This window comes from Xylona heveae, assembly GCF_001619985.1.
Source record: "Xylona heveae TC161 unplaced genomic scaffold L228scaffold_5, whole genome shotgun sequence".
NCBI lineage: Eukaryota > Fungi > Ascomycota > Xylonomycetes > Xylonales > Xylonaceae > Xylona > Xylona heveae.
Window position 1 is genome coordinate 1,499,621 of NW_017264197.1, and position 14,570 is coordinate 1,514,190.

At 47.9% G+C, this 14,570-nt stretch overlaps 6 protein-coding genes across 6 annotated transcripts; 3 read left to right on the forward strand and 3 right to left on the reverse strand.

Annotated features, from left to right (window-relative positions):
* Positions 1 to 432: 432 nt before the first annotated feature.
* L228DRAFT_268336 (YVTN repeat-like/Quino protein amine dehydrogenase) lies at positions 433 to 1,865 on the reverse strand (the record flags this gene model as incomplete). Its single annotated transcript, XM_018335117.1, has 5 exons — positions 433 to 993; positions 1,057 to 1,413; positions 1,507 to 1,604; positions 1,663 to 1,701; positions 1,757 to 1,865. The coding sequence occupies 5 exons, from the start codon at positions 1,863 to 1,865 to the stop codon at positions 433 to 435; spliced, it is 1,164 nt and encodes a 387-aa protein (XP_018188525.1).
* Positions 1,866 to 2,477: 612 nt separating this feature from the next.
* On the forward strand, positions 2,478 to 4,621 carry L228DRAFT_247400 (septin). The gene is made up of 7 exons (XM_018332635.1): positions 2,478 to 2,684; positions 2,807 to 2,882; positions 2,941 to 3,060; positions 3,126 to 3,213; positions 3,269 to 3,406; positions 3,465 to 3,932; positions 3,986 to 4,621. Exons 1-7 carry the CDS (start codon positions 2,670 to 2,672, stop codon positions 4,215 to 4,217), a joined length of 1,137 nt encoding a protein of 378 aa, XP_018188526.1. The 5' UTR covers positions 2,478 to 2,669; the 3' UTR covers positions 4,218 to 4,621.
* A 446-nt stretch (positions 4,622 to 5,067) lies between these two features.
* On the forward strand, positions 5,068 to 6,294 carry L228DRAFT_238862 (transmembrane bax inhibitor motif-containing protein-like protein 4; the record flags this gene model as incomplete). Its single annotated transcript, XM_018331086.1, has 4 exons — positions 5,068 to 5,253; positions 5,455 to 5,525; positions 5,601 to 5,727; positions 5,827 to 6,294. The coding sequence occupies 4 exons, from the start codon at positions 5,068 to 5,070 to the stop codon at positions 6,292 to 6,294; spliced, it is 852 nt and encodes a 283-aa protein (XP_018188527.1).
* A 1,082-nt stretch (positions 6,295 to 7,376) lies between these two features.
* On the reverse strand, positions 7,377 to 9,424 carry L228DRAFT_268339 (LAG1-domain-containing protein; the record flags this gene model as incomplete). The annotated part of the gene is made up of 4 exons (XM_018335118.1): positions 7,377 to 8,276; positions 8,350 to 8,637; positions 8,753 to 9,066; positions 9,166 to 9,424. 4 exons carry the CDS (start codon positions 9,422 to 9,424, stop codon positions 7,377 to 7,379), a joined length of 1,761 nt encoding a protein of 586 aa, XP_018188528.1.
* Positions 9,425 to 10,730: 1,306 nt separating this feature from the next.
* On the reverse strand, positions 10,731 to 12,666 carry L228DRAFT_247404 (hypothetical protein). Its single transcript, XM_018332636.1, has 2 exons — positions 11,939 to 12,666; positions 10,731 to 11,687 (listed from the first exon to the last, which is right to left on the reverse strand). Exons 1-2 carry the CDS (start codon positions 12,482 to 12,484, stop codon positions 11,139 to 11,141), a joined length of 1,095 nt encoding a protein of 364 aa, XP_018188529.1. The 5' UTR covers positions 12,485 to 12,666; the 3' UTR covers positions 10,731 to 11,138.
* Positions 12,667 to 12,965: 299 nt separating this feature from the next.
* L228DRAFT_220614 (RTA1-domain-containing protein) lies at positions 12,966 to 14,491 on the forward strand. Its single transcript, XM_018330247.1, has 2 exons — positions 12,966 to 13,555; positions 13,694 to 14,491. The coding sequence occupies exons 1-2, from the start codon at positions 13,360 to 13,362 to the stop codon at positions 14,377 to 14,379; spliced, it is 882 nt and encodes a 293-aa protein (XP_018188530.1). The 5' UTR covers positions 12,966 to 13,359; the 3' UTR covers positions 14,380 to 14,491.
* Positions 14,492 to 14,570: the final 79 nt, after the last annotated feature.

The following is a 14,570-nucleotide window of genomic DNA, read 5'->3' on the forward strand; positions in this document are numbered from 1 at the left end:
TATTATCGTAGTAGGGTGCAGAATGCAAAGTATACGCTTGTGGTATCAGGTAAAAAATGGATAAAGAAATTTGGATGCAGGAAGTTAAAGTAGGGAAAAAGGCCAGATATCATAACTCGCCGGATCTCCCTGTGAAAAACGCCGCAACTGTGAAAGAAATTCGAACTCTGGGAGGAATGCGAAAAAAGAAAAATATGTCATGTACGTCGTGAGGAGCTTCGGGCCCAAGATATGGGAGAAGGAAATGCATGGGTGCCGTGAGAAACAAAGGTAGTAAGAAAAAATATGGATATCAAACGCTGGCAGCTGTGATCGTGTCAAAGAACAAGAATGCAGTGGGAAAGATATGCAGAGAAAGAGACAAGGTTTAATGTCGATATGATATACTCGACGCGAGGCTCCATCGACAGCGTCTCACAGTGAGAACAGCTCTCATCCTCCCATATATCGCCGCCATCCGTCGCGCAGGCAGGCTCGCCGGCCATCCTCTGTCGGGACTACGACGAATTTCTCCCAGCGAGCTTCGCGACCGGCACCAATAACTAGGATGGTATCGTCTGATGCCCATCCTATAAGACCCTTTGGCGGACGACCTCCAGGAATGCCTGGGATCGGCGCGTTGAGTCCTTGAAGCGAGCTCCCAGGTGCAACTTGCGGGTCATCTCCAATCTCAAAATGCGAAGTTGCAAAGGAATATACGTCCGAGAAGACACGCGGCAGGAGTGGAATCTTCCCGAGTATGCCCCATTTCTGACTTGGTCCATCGTCGTCGGAACCAGCTGGGGATGGTGTGTTGGTTGAGCTGTATTTATTTGCGGGATTGAGGGGATGTGGGATATCAAATATGTGTAAGGTCGACTTGTCAGATGTCACTGCCAGGAGGTTGCTAGACGGCGATATAGCAAGGGAGAAGATTGTTGCGTGGTCCACGCCTCGTCGCAGCTCAGCGATGCGAGCGCAGTTACTGGTTGAGAAGACCCGGATGAGAGTACCCTATGTGCTAAGCTGATTAGTATGTCGCTCTCAAATACATGGGCTAGAACCGAATAACCGTACAGTCTCACTTGCTGTCGCTAATATCTCCCCATCTGGACTCAACTCTAATGCTCGCAACGGTGTCCCATGCGCCGGTATGATGCTAACGTTTCCACTAGCAATTTCCACAAGTTGTACTTGACCCGGAGAGCGGCCTGGGAACGCTAGAATCTTGGATCCTAGACAGCAAAGCCCGAGAAGATTGTCTGCGGTCTCAAAGACGGATAATTTCTCTGGAGGAGATGAAAAAGCGTAGACGTGAATGCTGTTCTGCAAGGCGACCACAATACGTGTGCGAGAGAGGCGGACTCGATGAACTTGAGTGCGGAATTCGAGAGTGATGACCACTTTTTGCTTGGCATCATCCCATATTATGACCTTGACTACTGTTAAATTCTATTCATAAAGCCCTCCATTTGCTATGAACGAGTTGCGTATCCCAGGAATAGAGATCAAGGCTGGCTTACTAACCTTGTTTTGAGGAAATTTAGGCTGTCTGCCTCCGCCAACAAGGGCTACGTAATTTGATCGGCCAAGCATTTCCGCGATTCCAATGCCAGCATTAAAATCTATGATAAGAAATTGGTGAGCATACCCTCCTGAGAACTTATACAGGTATCTACATACCTCGTGATACCCTGAGTTCACAGGGATTGGCGTTGAAGACTGGAGGAGGGTATGTCAGCAAATTATTGGTAAATGGTTGCGCAGTAGAGCTTACCACAAAATCCCGTATCAAGACCAACAGAGAAGCAGCTGCTGTCGTGGTTAAAGGCAGCTGACAGCGAGACCGGGCCAGCGGTGTCGTCAATAGCTGGCCGGGTATTCATTGTGAGGGATAGGGTGCTTCAGTAAACTCGCGTTGAGTATGATCAGATTCTGACAACAACCGGAGCGAAATATGAGACGTAGAGAGGAACTGTAGATGTAGTTTGCCATCAAGGCAGCTTCTGGCGTGGATGGCAAGCAGTCCCTAGTGAGCAGCAGTGGAATGTCATGACGATGACGGTGTCATACTGGTCTTCGTCATCCGCCGTAGTCTATCGTGGCATGTTTAGCTTCAATGGCACGCCGTAGAGATCGCGTATCAACCCCTGACGCGCGACCAAATAGGAAATGATGTACCAGAAAAGAATGGTAATAACAGAAAGTTCAAGATATCACGAAGATTTTCTCATAGATTAGGGTCCTATACAATGGATCATACATGGACTTGCAATAATTTAACGGTTAACTGTAAACGCAACCTTGCACAGCGCATGGACTGAGTTTGTTTTGCGTCTGAAGCACTAGTTATCTGCATAGCGGGACTGATCCAGGGGAGGAACCAAAGGTAAAGGAGAACCCCAGCTTTCCCGAATCTCGCTTCCTTCCCCCTTACCCGTTTCTTCGACAGTCGGTGTTGGTTACAGTTATGTTGGCCAACACCTCGAACCCCTACCCGTAACTTTCACTCCCTCCTTTGACCTTGGTCCAACTCAAAGTCACCGAGATACCCCCATCCTCACCCAAAAAAAGTCACAATCCTTTCTTTCGATTCCTTTCCTCTGACCCTCATTTCAGCTCTTTTTTAGAGCTTCGACCCTCTTTTCTTCCAACCTCTCCTTCGCGTCTCTTTCGTTACAACTGTAAACATGTCGTCCAATGCTGTGGGTTACCCCCTTCCACCTTGTCCAGGGGTCTCGAGCGTTCACATAAAAATCCCCCTTTACCTGCATCCAGAACATCTCAGACCGAACATTTTACTAATCGCTCTTTTTACGGTTTACAGATTCGCATTCGCAGAAAGAAGAATGTCAAGAAGGGAATCCAGTTTTGTTTGATGGTCTGTGGCGCCTCAGGGACCGGTACGAGCCAGTTTTACCTGTTGAACAACGGCGGCTACGGTCTAACGAATCTATCCAGGTCGCACTACATTTGTCAACACCCTTTGCGGAAAGACCGTCCTACATGGTAAGGACAACGACGATGACGCCGCCAACGCACACCTGGAGGAGGGCGTAAGGATCAAGCCGGTAACGGTTGGTAAGGCATCCGAAAGTCCATTTTAAACAGAAATGAGCGGGCGCTAAGCTAATCTTTGATCTCAGAGCTCGAGAATGACGAGGAGGGCACCCGCATCTCTCTTACAGTTGTCGATACCCCTGGCTTCGGTGACCAAATTGATAATGAGGCCAGGTAATGTTCCGCAGCGTTGCCATGTTGACAACGGAGTCGCTGACAGCCGCGTTAGCTTTGCCGAGATTGTTGGTTATCTTGAACGCCAGTACGATGACATTTTGGCCGAGGAGTCTCGAATCAAGCGTAATCCCAGATTCCGGGACAACCGAGTGCATGTCCTTCTTTACTTCATTACGCCAACCGGACACGGGTAAGTCAAATGGGACATGGCTGCAAACCAGAAATCTCTTCGGCTAACGCATGGAAAGTCTACGAGAACTCGACATTGAACTTATGAAACGTCTCTCTCCTCGCGTTAATGTCATCCCTGTCATCGGCAAGGCCGACTCCCTGACACCTTCTGAGCTGGCCGAGTCAAAGAAGCTCATCATGGAGGACATTGAGCACTACCGCATCCCGGTCTATAACTTCCCTTATGACATTGAAGAAGACGACGAGGACACTGTCGAGGAAAATGCGGAACTCCGAGGCTTGATGCCTTTTGCCATTGTCGGATCCGAGGACATTGTCGAGATTGGTGGTCGCGCCGTCCGCGCTCGTCAATACCCGTGGGGTGTCGTTGAGGTGGATAACCCTCGTCACTCTGACTTCTTGGCTATTCGCAGCGCGCTTTTGCACAGCCATCTTGCGGATCTCAAGGAGATTACGCACGATTTCCTCTACGAAAACTACCGTACCGAGAAGCTCAGCAAGAGTGTTGATGGTGGTAGCAACTAGTAAGTAGATGCTTTGTATCTTTGCACCTGCAAATCTTCTAACTAGAAAACAGCGACTCTTCGATGAACCCCGAGGACCTCGCCTCTCAATCCGTTCGTCTCAAGGAGGAGCAGCTCCGTCGTGAGGAAGAGAAGCTGCGCGAGATTGAACTCAAGGTACAACGGGAAATCAACGAGAAGAGACAAGAGCTGCTTGCGCGCGAGAGCCAGCTTCGTGAGATTGAAGCTCGGATGCAACGAGAGCAGAGCGCTCTGCAGACCGAGGAGGGTGCTGAAGTCGCCTAAACCTTTTTTTGGCGCCCGTTTATCCTCCTTCTTTTTTAACATAATATTCAGGCGAGTCCGTCGGGACGGGAAATTTGAGCGCTGTCAAGGCCGGAATGGGATTTTGATCCTGGGGATCTAATACTGCTGTATCGTTGGGCGTTGGCGCATAGGAGAAGCCCGAGGCTAGACGGACCTACATGTTTAGCATCTTTGAGGAAGGTTGTATCATTGGCAGCATTGTCTAATGAAATCTCCTTCTCTGTGCCGGCTTGCGCCACCCTCCTGGTTATTCAAGGCTTCCTCTTAACTTATTTTTCATTTATAACCCCCTTTTACTTTTTCCTTCTGGCAGAGCTTTGGCATCGCCATATCAGATGTACTATTTGCTAGCGATACTGGACACTATAGCATTTAATCGATGCATTACATTCTTAATATCGAACAGATGGCTTTTCTTGTGACCGTTCTAGAGAAAGTTTGGTATAGCCTTGGATATTCTCAGGGTCCATTAGCTACCTATGTTCCCTTTGCTGCAAATCTGGGGAACGGAAGCGGGAACCGAAGCGAGGCGAAGAAGGGAGGCGAGTTGTAACTCGGCTGCGCCCCCGCCATGAAAGGGAATGGAGCTGTATCATTATTCCGTACCACCTTAAGATATCAGCGTTCGATCATCTGACAATCATTTCTGTACGTCTACTCCCTTGCATCATCACCACTATCAATTTTTAGATTTTACTCACCATCATAAGCATCACCTAGAGCGGGCCCAGTTCACTCAGATACCAGCTTGCCTCGTTTGGAGCCTTTCATATCGACGAGTGTTTGATTTACCGTCCCGGTGAGGTCATAGGGCCTACCTTCGAGCAATATGTCGTCCAACACAAAGTATACGCCTGCGCCTCAGCGCGATTCTTTTGAAGAATCTCATGACTATACCCAGCCTCCGCCCTCATACCAGTACCAGACTGAGACTGGTGCTGCAGCTGGAGCGGCGCATAATGATATCCTGGGCGCTCCTAGAGATTCAGAGGATAATCTGCCTGACGACTTCAAGGTAAATTGCCATCAACATTCGGGCGAGTTAAATGGCTTGGGGATTGGACGACAGAGACGGCCGGATATTTGATCTGACGAACATATCTGATGGCGTCTCTCTCATATCGTCCAGTTCGTCTAGGCCATTTACAAACTCGTTGGACTTCGCGACATCACTCTGCTTGAATGGGGATAAAAGGATAGCTAACACGTATTCTAGTTTGGTGGATCCGTCTCCGAAGCCCACATTAGCATCCGTATGCAGTTTGTTCGCAAAGTCTATGCCATTTTGTACGTGACGAATCCTCTGCCTCCCTGATCTAATAAGCTCTTGAGATAGACTAATCATTTTCAACTCTGCAACAGGACTATCCAACTGCTCGCCACCACAGTACTCAGCTCCATTTCCTTCTTCAGCAAGGGCTACAAGAATTGGATTCAAAGCAACCAATGGATGATGTGGATTTCCCTCTTTGGCGCTATTGGTTTCATGGTATTTTGCCTTTTTCTCTCTCAACGCTGCCCTATCTTACTTCGCGTTGTGCTCCTTCAATGGAGGACGAGGAATATTGTGGATTAACGGCTTATGTAGTTTCTCACATTCTGGAAACGCAAATCCTACCCGACGAATCTGCTCTTCCTCTCCGGATTCACCGCACTTGAAGCATACTCCATTTCGGTCATTGTGTCCTTTTTCGAGACACGGGTCGTGCTGCAAGCGCTTGTGCTCACGCTCGGAATCTTTATCGGCTTGACGCTCTTTGCATGCCAGTCCAAGTACGACTTTACCTCGTGGATGCCGTACCTTTTTGGCGGTCTGTGGGCGCTGATTCTGTTCGGCTTCGTTGCTGCCTTCTTCCCCTACAACAGCACCGCCGAACTGGCATACGGCGGACTCGCAGCCATTTTATTCAGCGGATACATTCTCGTAGACACGCAGCTCGTCATGCGTCACTATCACGTGGAAGAGGAAATCGCCGCAAGCATCTCGCTCTACCTGGACGTGATCAACCTCTTCTTGGCCATTCTGCGAATCTTGAACAGCCAGCAGAATAACTAATCAGTCTTATTATACCCGCCGCGGATGGTCGCTACTGATGGATACGAGACAGGCAAACTGGCGGGAAATTTTGGGAGTGATTTCGGGAATTGTTCCTTTGCCTCCTTTGTTTTTTCATGTATATGGTCTTTATTCTGAGATATCTGGAGGTCTTTCCTCTTGTCTCTCCTTGTTCCGTCCACTCTCCCTTTTTCTTTTCTTTTCTTTCCTTTCCCTTTTTTTTTCCCCTCACGGCTAGGAGTCATGTCCAATATCAGAAGCCACGAGTCTACTGCTCAGTGGTTGTAGTTTAAAATTTTATTGACTTCCGTCCATTCCTTATCTTGACTTGTCCTGATAATCATTTGATTTCAATTATCTCATTTTCAGTCTTATTTTAATTTTTATTGTCATTCAATTTTTGCTTTTCAAGTTTCTTTCAAGTTTCTTTTCAAATCCTCCTTGTCAAAAAAGAAATACACACATACGCATACACAATTAAAAAATGAAATTATTTATCGCTCATTGCTCATTAAAAGGGGGGAAAAAAAAAAACTCACCAGACAATCTTGTCATGCTTCTTGTTTTACTCATACTCCCTATTGCTCGTACTAATACATAATTGACGACAGAAACAAACAGGAGTGGGGAAAACATGACAAAGGAAATTGAAAAAGAGTTTATATAAATTGATGTTTGTCTCTCCGGGAATCGGGATGATACTGGTACAGTGATACTGATACTGATACAGATACCCACTACGAGGGGGGCGGGGGGAAATGGAGAGATTGAAAGAAACGAGAAAAGGGAGACATAAAAATAAGACGAAAATGGAGAAATTAAAATAAGAGACAAGACGAAAACTTCAAAATAAAAGAAAAAGAGAAAATCCGTCTTTTGGAAAATAAGTCTATTGAAATACCAATTTTGCGATTTGGAATTTGCGATTGCGATCCGTGATATACCGTCACAAAAAGTAGCTGCAACATAAACATTTGAGAAAAGAGAGGATAAAAGGAAAAAGTGGAAAAAAGAAAGAGAAAAAGAGGAAAAGAAAGAAAAGAAAGAAAAGGCAAAAGAAGCAAAACATCATGTATCAACAATCAAGAAGTTTTATCGCAGCCAATACGTCCAAGCAACTCCTTGCGATCCAAACTATGCCCGCCCACTGCCGCGGGCAGGGTGACTCCCGAAGACGACGCGCCAGAAGAAGAAGATGATGAGGAAGAAGAAGCAGATAAAGAGGGAGTATTCGCAGAAGAAGAAACAATAGAAGAAGATGAAGAGGAAGACTTTGTTCCGAGACGCGCAATGTTGGACGCTGAAGAAGTGGAAGAAGAACCGTACCGTCGGCCACGGAAGTGGAGATCTTCGACACCGACTTCTTGCTCGAGCAGCGGTTGCTCGTGCGTGTGACTGGCAGCGGAGACCATGGATCCTGCTGGCATTCTGTCATGTCCCTTTTCGTCGGTGACGGGTAGCCCGTCCATGGCGGTCTTGGTGGAGATTGTCTTTTTGCCGTCGGCATACTGGATACTTGCCTCTTCTTCATCGATTTCTGCCTCACCCTCGTCGTCGCTGCGCGAGTCTTCGGCGCTGCCGCCCCGGAGGACGCGAACAGCTACACCGATAATCATGCCGAACCAAACGAGAGCCATGACCTGGAGGAAGAGGAGAAGGGCCAGAAAGGTCCATTTGATTTTCGGGTTGAAGCAGACGGGTCCGTCGGGATTGACAAAGGGTTGGAAAATATTGTTCAAGAAGCCATTTTCTTGGGCGGCACTAAAGGGAGATGGTGAGGAAGGCGTGGATAGCGGAGAGAGGAGTTGGCCGGTTTGACTGGAGTAGCACCCATATGGCATGTGGCGGGGCACGTCAAACGCAATGGACCAGCAGACCATAGGGTACATGACGTGTCGTCCGATGAACCAGGTGATCATGAAGATGACAAAGGTCAAGTCGCAGAGCGTGTGGTGTTGAAGGTATTTGAGCATCTTGGCAGCCTGTGCAATAGAAAAAAAGGTACTGTTAGTTTTCTAGATAAATTCCTTTCTAGAGAGTTGAGTCGCAATATACCGGAAGGATAAAGTCCACCACGTCCATGAGACAGAGGATAACGTTGCCGACTCGCATGTTATAGTAGGAATAGCTGCCAGCGATGAGACTGCAGGTGACAATGTGATGCGTGAACATTTGGTGGTAGTCTTTGCGGCGCTCTTCAATGTTGACCACCACAATTTGTTGAATCCAAAAGGCAAATTGGACGAGATAGTACCATTTGAGCAGGCCGTCCATTTCGAGAAGCGGAAAACCTTTCCACATCTGAGCCGCGTTCAGCCAGTAGTCCGAGTCGTACCAGAGGTGCTGCATCTTGTTAGCTTCTCCGTGGCGCCCAAATTTTTTTTTTTTTTTTTTTTGTTTTAAGAAACCCCCGCCCTTGAGCAAGAATCAGTTTCTCCAGAGTAGAGGCGAGGCGTACCATTCCCAAAGACCAAAAAATGACATAGTATATAAATATCCACGCTTGTTCGGCGAAGCGCACAATCTCTTTATCTTTGTTGATTCCCATCCGGTGCGCAATAGGTCCAAGGACATAGTCCATGGCCGCCGCTCGCAGACCAGTAAACAGCACAATCCAGAAACCAACAAAATAAACATCGTCCCATCCGCGGTTATACTGGCCCGAGGTCGGGTTGTAATGCGATAGATCGAAGAACTTGCGCGTGTGTGGCCGCGCGCTAGGGATTGCAAAATGTACCAAGCCGAGTGCGAGGAGCAGAGTGGTGGAGAGGCCTTGAGAGAATCCAATGAACGTGTCAGATGGGAACTGGTAGGAATCCTAAAAGAAACAAAAAGGGGGAACAGGATTTATCTTCAAAGGTGCAGACTGACCAATTTGATGCTTCACAATCCACGCGCAGGGTCCGGAATTAACCTCATTCGTTTTGCGCTTCTTCACCTTGCGCTTGACCACGACGGCTGGCGGTCGTGGTGCGTGTGATTTTCCGGCGCCATGTTTGGACGCAATGGATGATGTTCGAGCCACATTAGCAGTCAATGGGCGAGTAGTAATTTCGACGTCAGTCTCCTCGGGTCGGCGGTGATCTCTGTTCTCCCACGAATCCAGCGGGGGAGCGGCAGAGACGTCCATATTGGAAATATTTCAGTGTCGACGTGTCCCGCGTTCTCTCTCTCTCCAGGACGTCGAGGAAAATTATAGGACCAGTTAAGGGGTGGGGGAAACCAGGGAGGAGATTTGCACAGACGACTGGGCAGGCAAGGAAATGTAGATCAACAGACGAACATGTGGAAAAAGGCAAAGGTAGGGGGTCCAATTGAGAGACGGGACCAATTGAAAGTTGTGGAAATTGGGGTATTTGGAGGGTATCACGATAGAAGAGAAAAACCAATGCGTCGAGGGAAGCCGAGGAAAAAGAAAAAAAAAAAAAAAAGAGACGAAAGAGAAGAAGAAGAAGAGGAGGAGAAGGAGAAGGAGGAGGAATGACGACGGAGCAGCAGCTGCGTAGTTGGATGGGAGAAAGTGGTTGTCGTCGTTGCCGTCTTCGTGATCGTCGTCGCGTACAGCGTGTGTAGTTTCACAATCGTGTGGGTGTGTATATAGGGATTGTTGTGTGGGATGGCGTGTGCTAGCAGAGTGTGGATGCGTGTTTTCCCCTGGTTAACCCAATTCTTTTCTAGTTAAGAATCTCGATAGTTGAGTGTGGCCTCACCTGCCATTCCTTCCAGTAAAGTTACTTACCGCCCAGTAAAGTTGCTGCCCCCAACTAAACTGATTCCCGTTAACTTCTTCTTGGTGCTGGACAGGGGTCACCCTCACCTTACCCTTATTTGCCTACCCGAGTCCCTGACTACTGTACTCCGATCCGGTCAGTTATGAAATGTACTGTACCCCAACTAATCGTCTTTGTATCTCTCTCTCGTGCTGGATGTCACCATGTACATGATCTAGGCACACAAAAGTGGCCTAGACCAGGTATCGCTACCTCCATCCGCGCTGGCTCCCAAGTATCGACTGACCGCTCCCCCCCCCTCCTTCGCTCTTCTCCCGTCACTCCACCTGCGTCAATGGTGGAGTCCAGACCACCCCACCCAATGATTCCACTCCGTTTGAACATGCGTTTCCAGCCACGACCATCTCCCTCGGTGCACAATCATGTCACCCCCCGTATCTTAAACATATTCCTACTCCAGCGCCAAACACCAATCACGCACATTATTATATCATCTCCAGATCTTCCCAATTTTGAACCGCATGTAGTCCCTTTAGTGCACAGATCCTCCAATTAGATCTTGCGCTGATCAATCTATACCTTCCCAAACCCACCTCATTAAGGTAACTACTCGTATACATTGCTTTTCCACCCATGGACGATGAAAAATTATCACTTATGATTCGGTGATATTCAGCTCATAGAGACCAGTCCAGCGGAACAATCAGCTGGATAAGAGTGTGTCATGTATAAAAACTATATAGTACAGTGGTGGATATTGCGTACACTTGGGAGTAAAAACTCTAAAAGCTCAGAGCCATGTGAAGGCTCTAGTCCCAAAGACGAGTCAAGTGAAATCAAAACACCGGTCGACTCCAGATTCCCAGTCCCATGCGAAATTACCACTATATCGTACAAGTAGACCAATGTCCCCATTCCCATACCTAGATTTTCAACAAGAGAAACAAAAAGCAGAATCGTTTTAACGTATCCGCATCAAATATCAACACCGAGCTGCTGGGTATTGCTCGTATAAGTGGATGCATAGACGCAATAAAATATGAAAAGAGAGAAGAGGTGTCATGTCATAAGACTTCCAAACCAATTGGATAATGACACCAAAGATAGCTGCACTCAGGCAGGCACGCTGGTAGGGATCTTGACTTGTCCCCGCTTGCGATCCTCGTGGGGCATACCGTACCGCCAACCAACGCCGTCAGGGCCACGGCCATCCTTGCCCGCAGCATCGACGCTAACGTCCGTGAAGCGGAATTCCCAGCGGCCAGCCTTGGGCGCAATCACCTTTGTGTGTTTCCGTTCGTACTCTTCCTTCTTCTCCTTCCGCCACGTCGCCAGTTGAGCTTCCTTGGCTAGACGCTCGCGCTGGCGGTTGATACGCTCTTCTCGAGGTACCGACTCCAGCCGCTCACGCTCGAGCTCAATGAGCTCGGGATGCGGGATGCGCTTGTCAGCGGGAAGCAGCTTGGGGTGGAAGACCTTAGCCGCGTCTTCGCGCGTGAATCGTCGCGATTCAGATGTCGGCTCAAAGATTTGCTGCATAGTAGCACTGTGAACAGGAAGGTCATTGATGGACTCGTGGGGGATAGGGTTGTTAGGATTGTATGGGGTTTTCGGAACCATTTCCATGACAGCGCGGGCGTAAGGCTTCGCAAGAGTTTTACCCTATAGATTATGTGCCAAAAACAGGCTATAGTCAGCGAAAATGATCGGCGAGGCAAATTTTATGTGTGAGTGAGAGTACAGAGTGTTTCGAGGAATGCGATTATCAGTAAGCCATGCATAATTTTGGAGTAACCATGTAGGTGTCTTCAAGACTAATCGAATTTTTTCGTGCTCATCATTTGAAGCATTCTCGAGAAAGGGAATAGGTGATCAAAAAGTTCAGCGGGAGGGAGAGAAAATGAATGTCATACCTCTTTTTGCCATTCCTTTTCAATGGTCTTAAGTCGGACCACCGCGCCAACACGGTTCATGTCAATGCCAAGCTCAGCGCTCACGACCCGTACACTTCTTCCCAAGGTCACTACCCGCGAGTAGATCTCTTCTCGAAGCTCTTCACTCAACACATTGTGGCTTATAAAATTCCGATTCATTGGAAACGGCTTCAGATCGATTAGCTCCTCTTCGGGCACCTCCTGCACAGAAGAGTTTTCTGCCTCAGCGTCATCCGACCGGGCTGACCTCTTTCTGCGATTTAAATTGCCCTCCCTGTCGTATGCACTGAGGTAGTTGGTGGAGCCTTCAGCAGGGTCCCTGAAAACCGCACCGGGTCCGTTCAGCCATCTGAACATGTCCCGCCGCAGGCCTGTGGATCGCTGTAGGGACGTAGAAAAGTCTCTTGAGCAAGCACCATGTTGAGAAAGGTATTTTGGAATGAGAGATGAGGGTTGTGGGCGTGTGGATAGGGGCAGGTGGGAAAGAGGGCACGAGAGACTGGCTTTTCGTATCCTCGGGGGCATGATGGGTGTGCGTCTGTGAATGAAAAGAGCAAAGATAAGGAAAAAAAACAAGTGAGGAAAAGATGAAACTTATTCCTTCATGCAGTTACAGGTTGGTTGGGATGATCAACTACCTGAGAGGAAAGTTCAATGGATGGGAAAGGGGTATAGGAATAACATGAGAGAAGAGGAAGTGAAAAAGGTATGTGAGGAAGTTGGGAAGCAAAAGAAGCGAAGAGTAAATTTGGCGATGTAGCGACGGTCACGTGGTGAGCGAGCTCAGCTGCTTGGGCGAATGAGAGAGTAGCCTGGTAGCAGGAAGAAGCTTTGGCGAGGGGTTGATCTGGAAAGTATTGGATGACTAAGGGGATTGAACAAGCTTGGTTAGCTCAGGGACAAGGCTCGGAGTGAGAAACAATAACAACCTACCGGAGTATCGTAAACCCTACTGGGCTAAAAAAAGGGCATGATGCGTATCGAATACGCTGCTGCCGCCACCACTACCACTGCCAGATTCAACTAATACCATGTGTTCCACATTTCCTTGTACAAACTCTTACATGTTGCTTGCTTGTGAAATGACCTTTTTGGGGATACTACCGGCTCTGTATCAAAGCTAATCTCAGCATGATGGCGATCAGACCTAATCGAGTATGTAGCAAATTTTTCATGGGATTGAAATATATATTATAGAAGGGAAGCGCTCCCGGCCTCCTACTTGATGTTTGAGTTACTTTTTCTCTATAATTTCCGCTCCTTGTCTATATTTTTCTCTCATAGAATTCTGAATTTGCTTCATTATCGAGCCTTGATTTTGCAAGTTAACACGGCTTGAGTCCACACGAGCATCACGGCAAATAGTTTTGGGTATCCAGGCATCTTGGAATCGTTGAATAATGAACAGCATGAACAGCCCAGGCATCCAAGCTCGCTCTGACGGTCAGGCGGACTTTGACTTCTATCCCTACAACCCGAACAAGCCAGCGGCGTGGACATTTGTGATACTCTTCGCGATTGGTACCGTTGTGCACCTCGCATATATCTTTCCATTCCGGTCATGGTTCTTCATTCCTTTTATACTTGGTTGTTCTGGTAAGTTTGTTTTCTAGCCGTTTGCAGTCGACGGCTGTCCAGGGCACGCTGTTTAAGAAAGCATGTCCAAAATCCCAGCACGCCATGAAAAACATGTTATGTAGAAAAGAGAACATGATTGGCTGACATTACGCAAAGCCGAAGCAGGTGGTTATTATGGCAGGGCCTGGGCACACAACAACCGGCGGGCAGGTGATCCATACATACTGCAGTTGTTCCTTATCATTGGAGCAACGCCTTTGCTATCTGCGTCTATTTACATGACACTTTCCCGCCTTGTCCGAGCGCTCGATGCAGTTCGATATTCGCTCGTACGAATCAGCTGGGTGTCCAAGATTTATATTCTCATTGACATTGCCTGTCTGGTCCTGCAGGTCATGGGGACAGTCACACAAGCCTATGGCGGGGCCGGAGAACAGCAAAAAGCAATTAAGCTCATCACAGGCGGCTTGGTCTTTCAATTGATTGCCTTTGTCGTCTTCATCCTCTTGGCACTCAGGGTTCATTTCCGTCTCAACCGAGAACCTACGCTCATCTCAGCACACCCGAGGGTCCAATGGAGAAGGTCCTTCTGGGCACTGTACGTATGTAGCACCCTCGTCCTGGTCCGGAATCTTGTCCGCATCCTTGAATTCAACCAAGGCAGTGGTGGCACAATTGGCAGCCACGAGGCATTCCTGTACATTTTTGATGCATGCCCGATGTTTGCAGTTGTCCTCCTTCTCGCAATCATTTATCCTGGATTCGTGACCAAGACTAGTCGGAGGCTGTCGAAGAATAGGCCCGAGAGTCCTTCTATTCCCTTGTTTGTCGACAGAGAATAAATCATATTCAGGGAAAGCAAGGGATTTAGGAATGGCTGGAAACAAGGTAGAGAACAGTGTTGCTATTACCTAAACGAGGTTTCGATCCTTGTCTTTCTTCTTATAGAGTATCTTCTGCTTGCAGTTCAAAATAATGTAAAGTAACTACAAATGTACTGTTTTGAAAGATCAATAGTACATGGGATTCTTTA

Coding starts and splice junctions, on each gene's coding strand:
- L228DRAFT_247400 (XM_018332635.1), top strand. Junction 3,214..3,268: donor CAAATTGATAATGAGGCCAG/GTAATGTTCCGC, acceptor CAGCCGCGTTAG/CTTTGCCGAGATTGTTGGTT. Junction 3,407..3,464: donor ATTACGCCAACCGGACACGG/GTAAGTCAAATG, acceptor ACGCATGGAAAG/TCTACGAGAACTCGACATTG.
- L228DRAFT_247404 (XM_018332636.1), bottom strand. CDS start 12,484: ATGCCCCCGAGGATACGAAAAGCCAGTCTCTCGTGCCCTCTTTCCCAC. Junction 11,688..11,938: donor AAAAGGAATGGCAAAAAGAG/GTATGACATTCA, acceptor CATAATCTATAG/GGTAAAACTCTTGCGAAGCC.
- L228DRAFT_220614 (XM_018330247.1), top strand. CDS start 13,360: ATGAACAGCATGAACAGCCCAGGCATCCAAGCTCGCTCTGACGGTCAG. Junction 13,556..13,693: donor TTTTATACTTGGTTGTTCTG/GTAAGTTTGTTT, acceptor CATTACGCAAAG/CCGAAGCAGGTGGTTATTAT.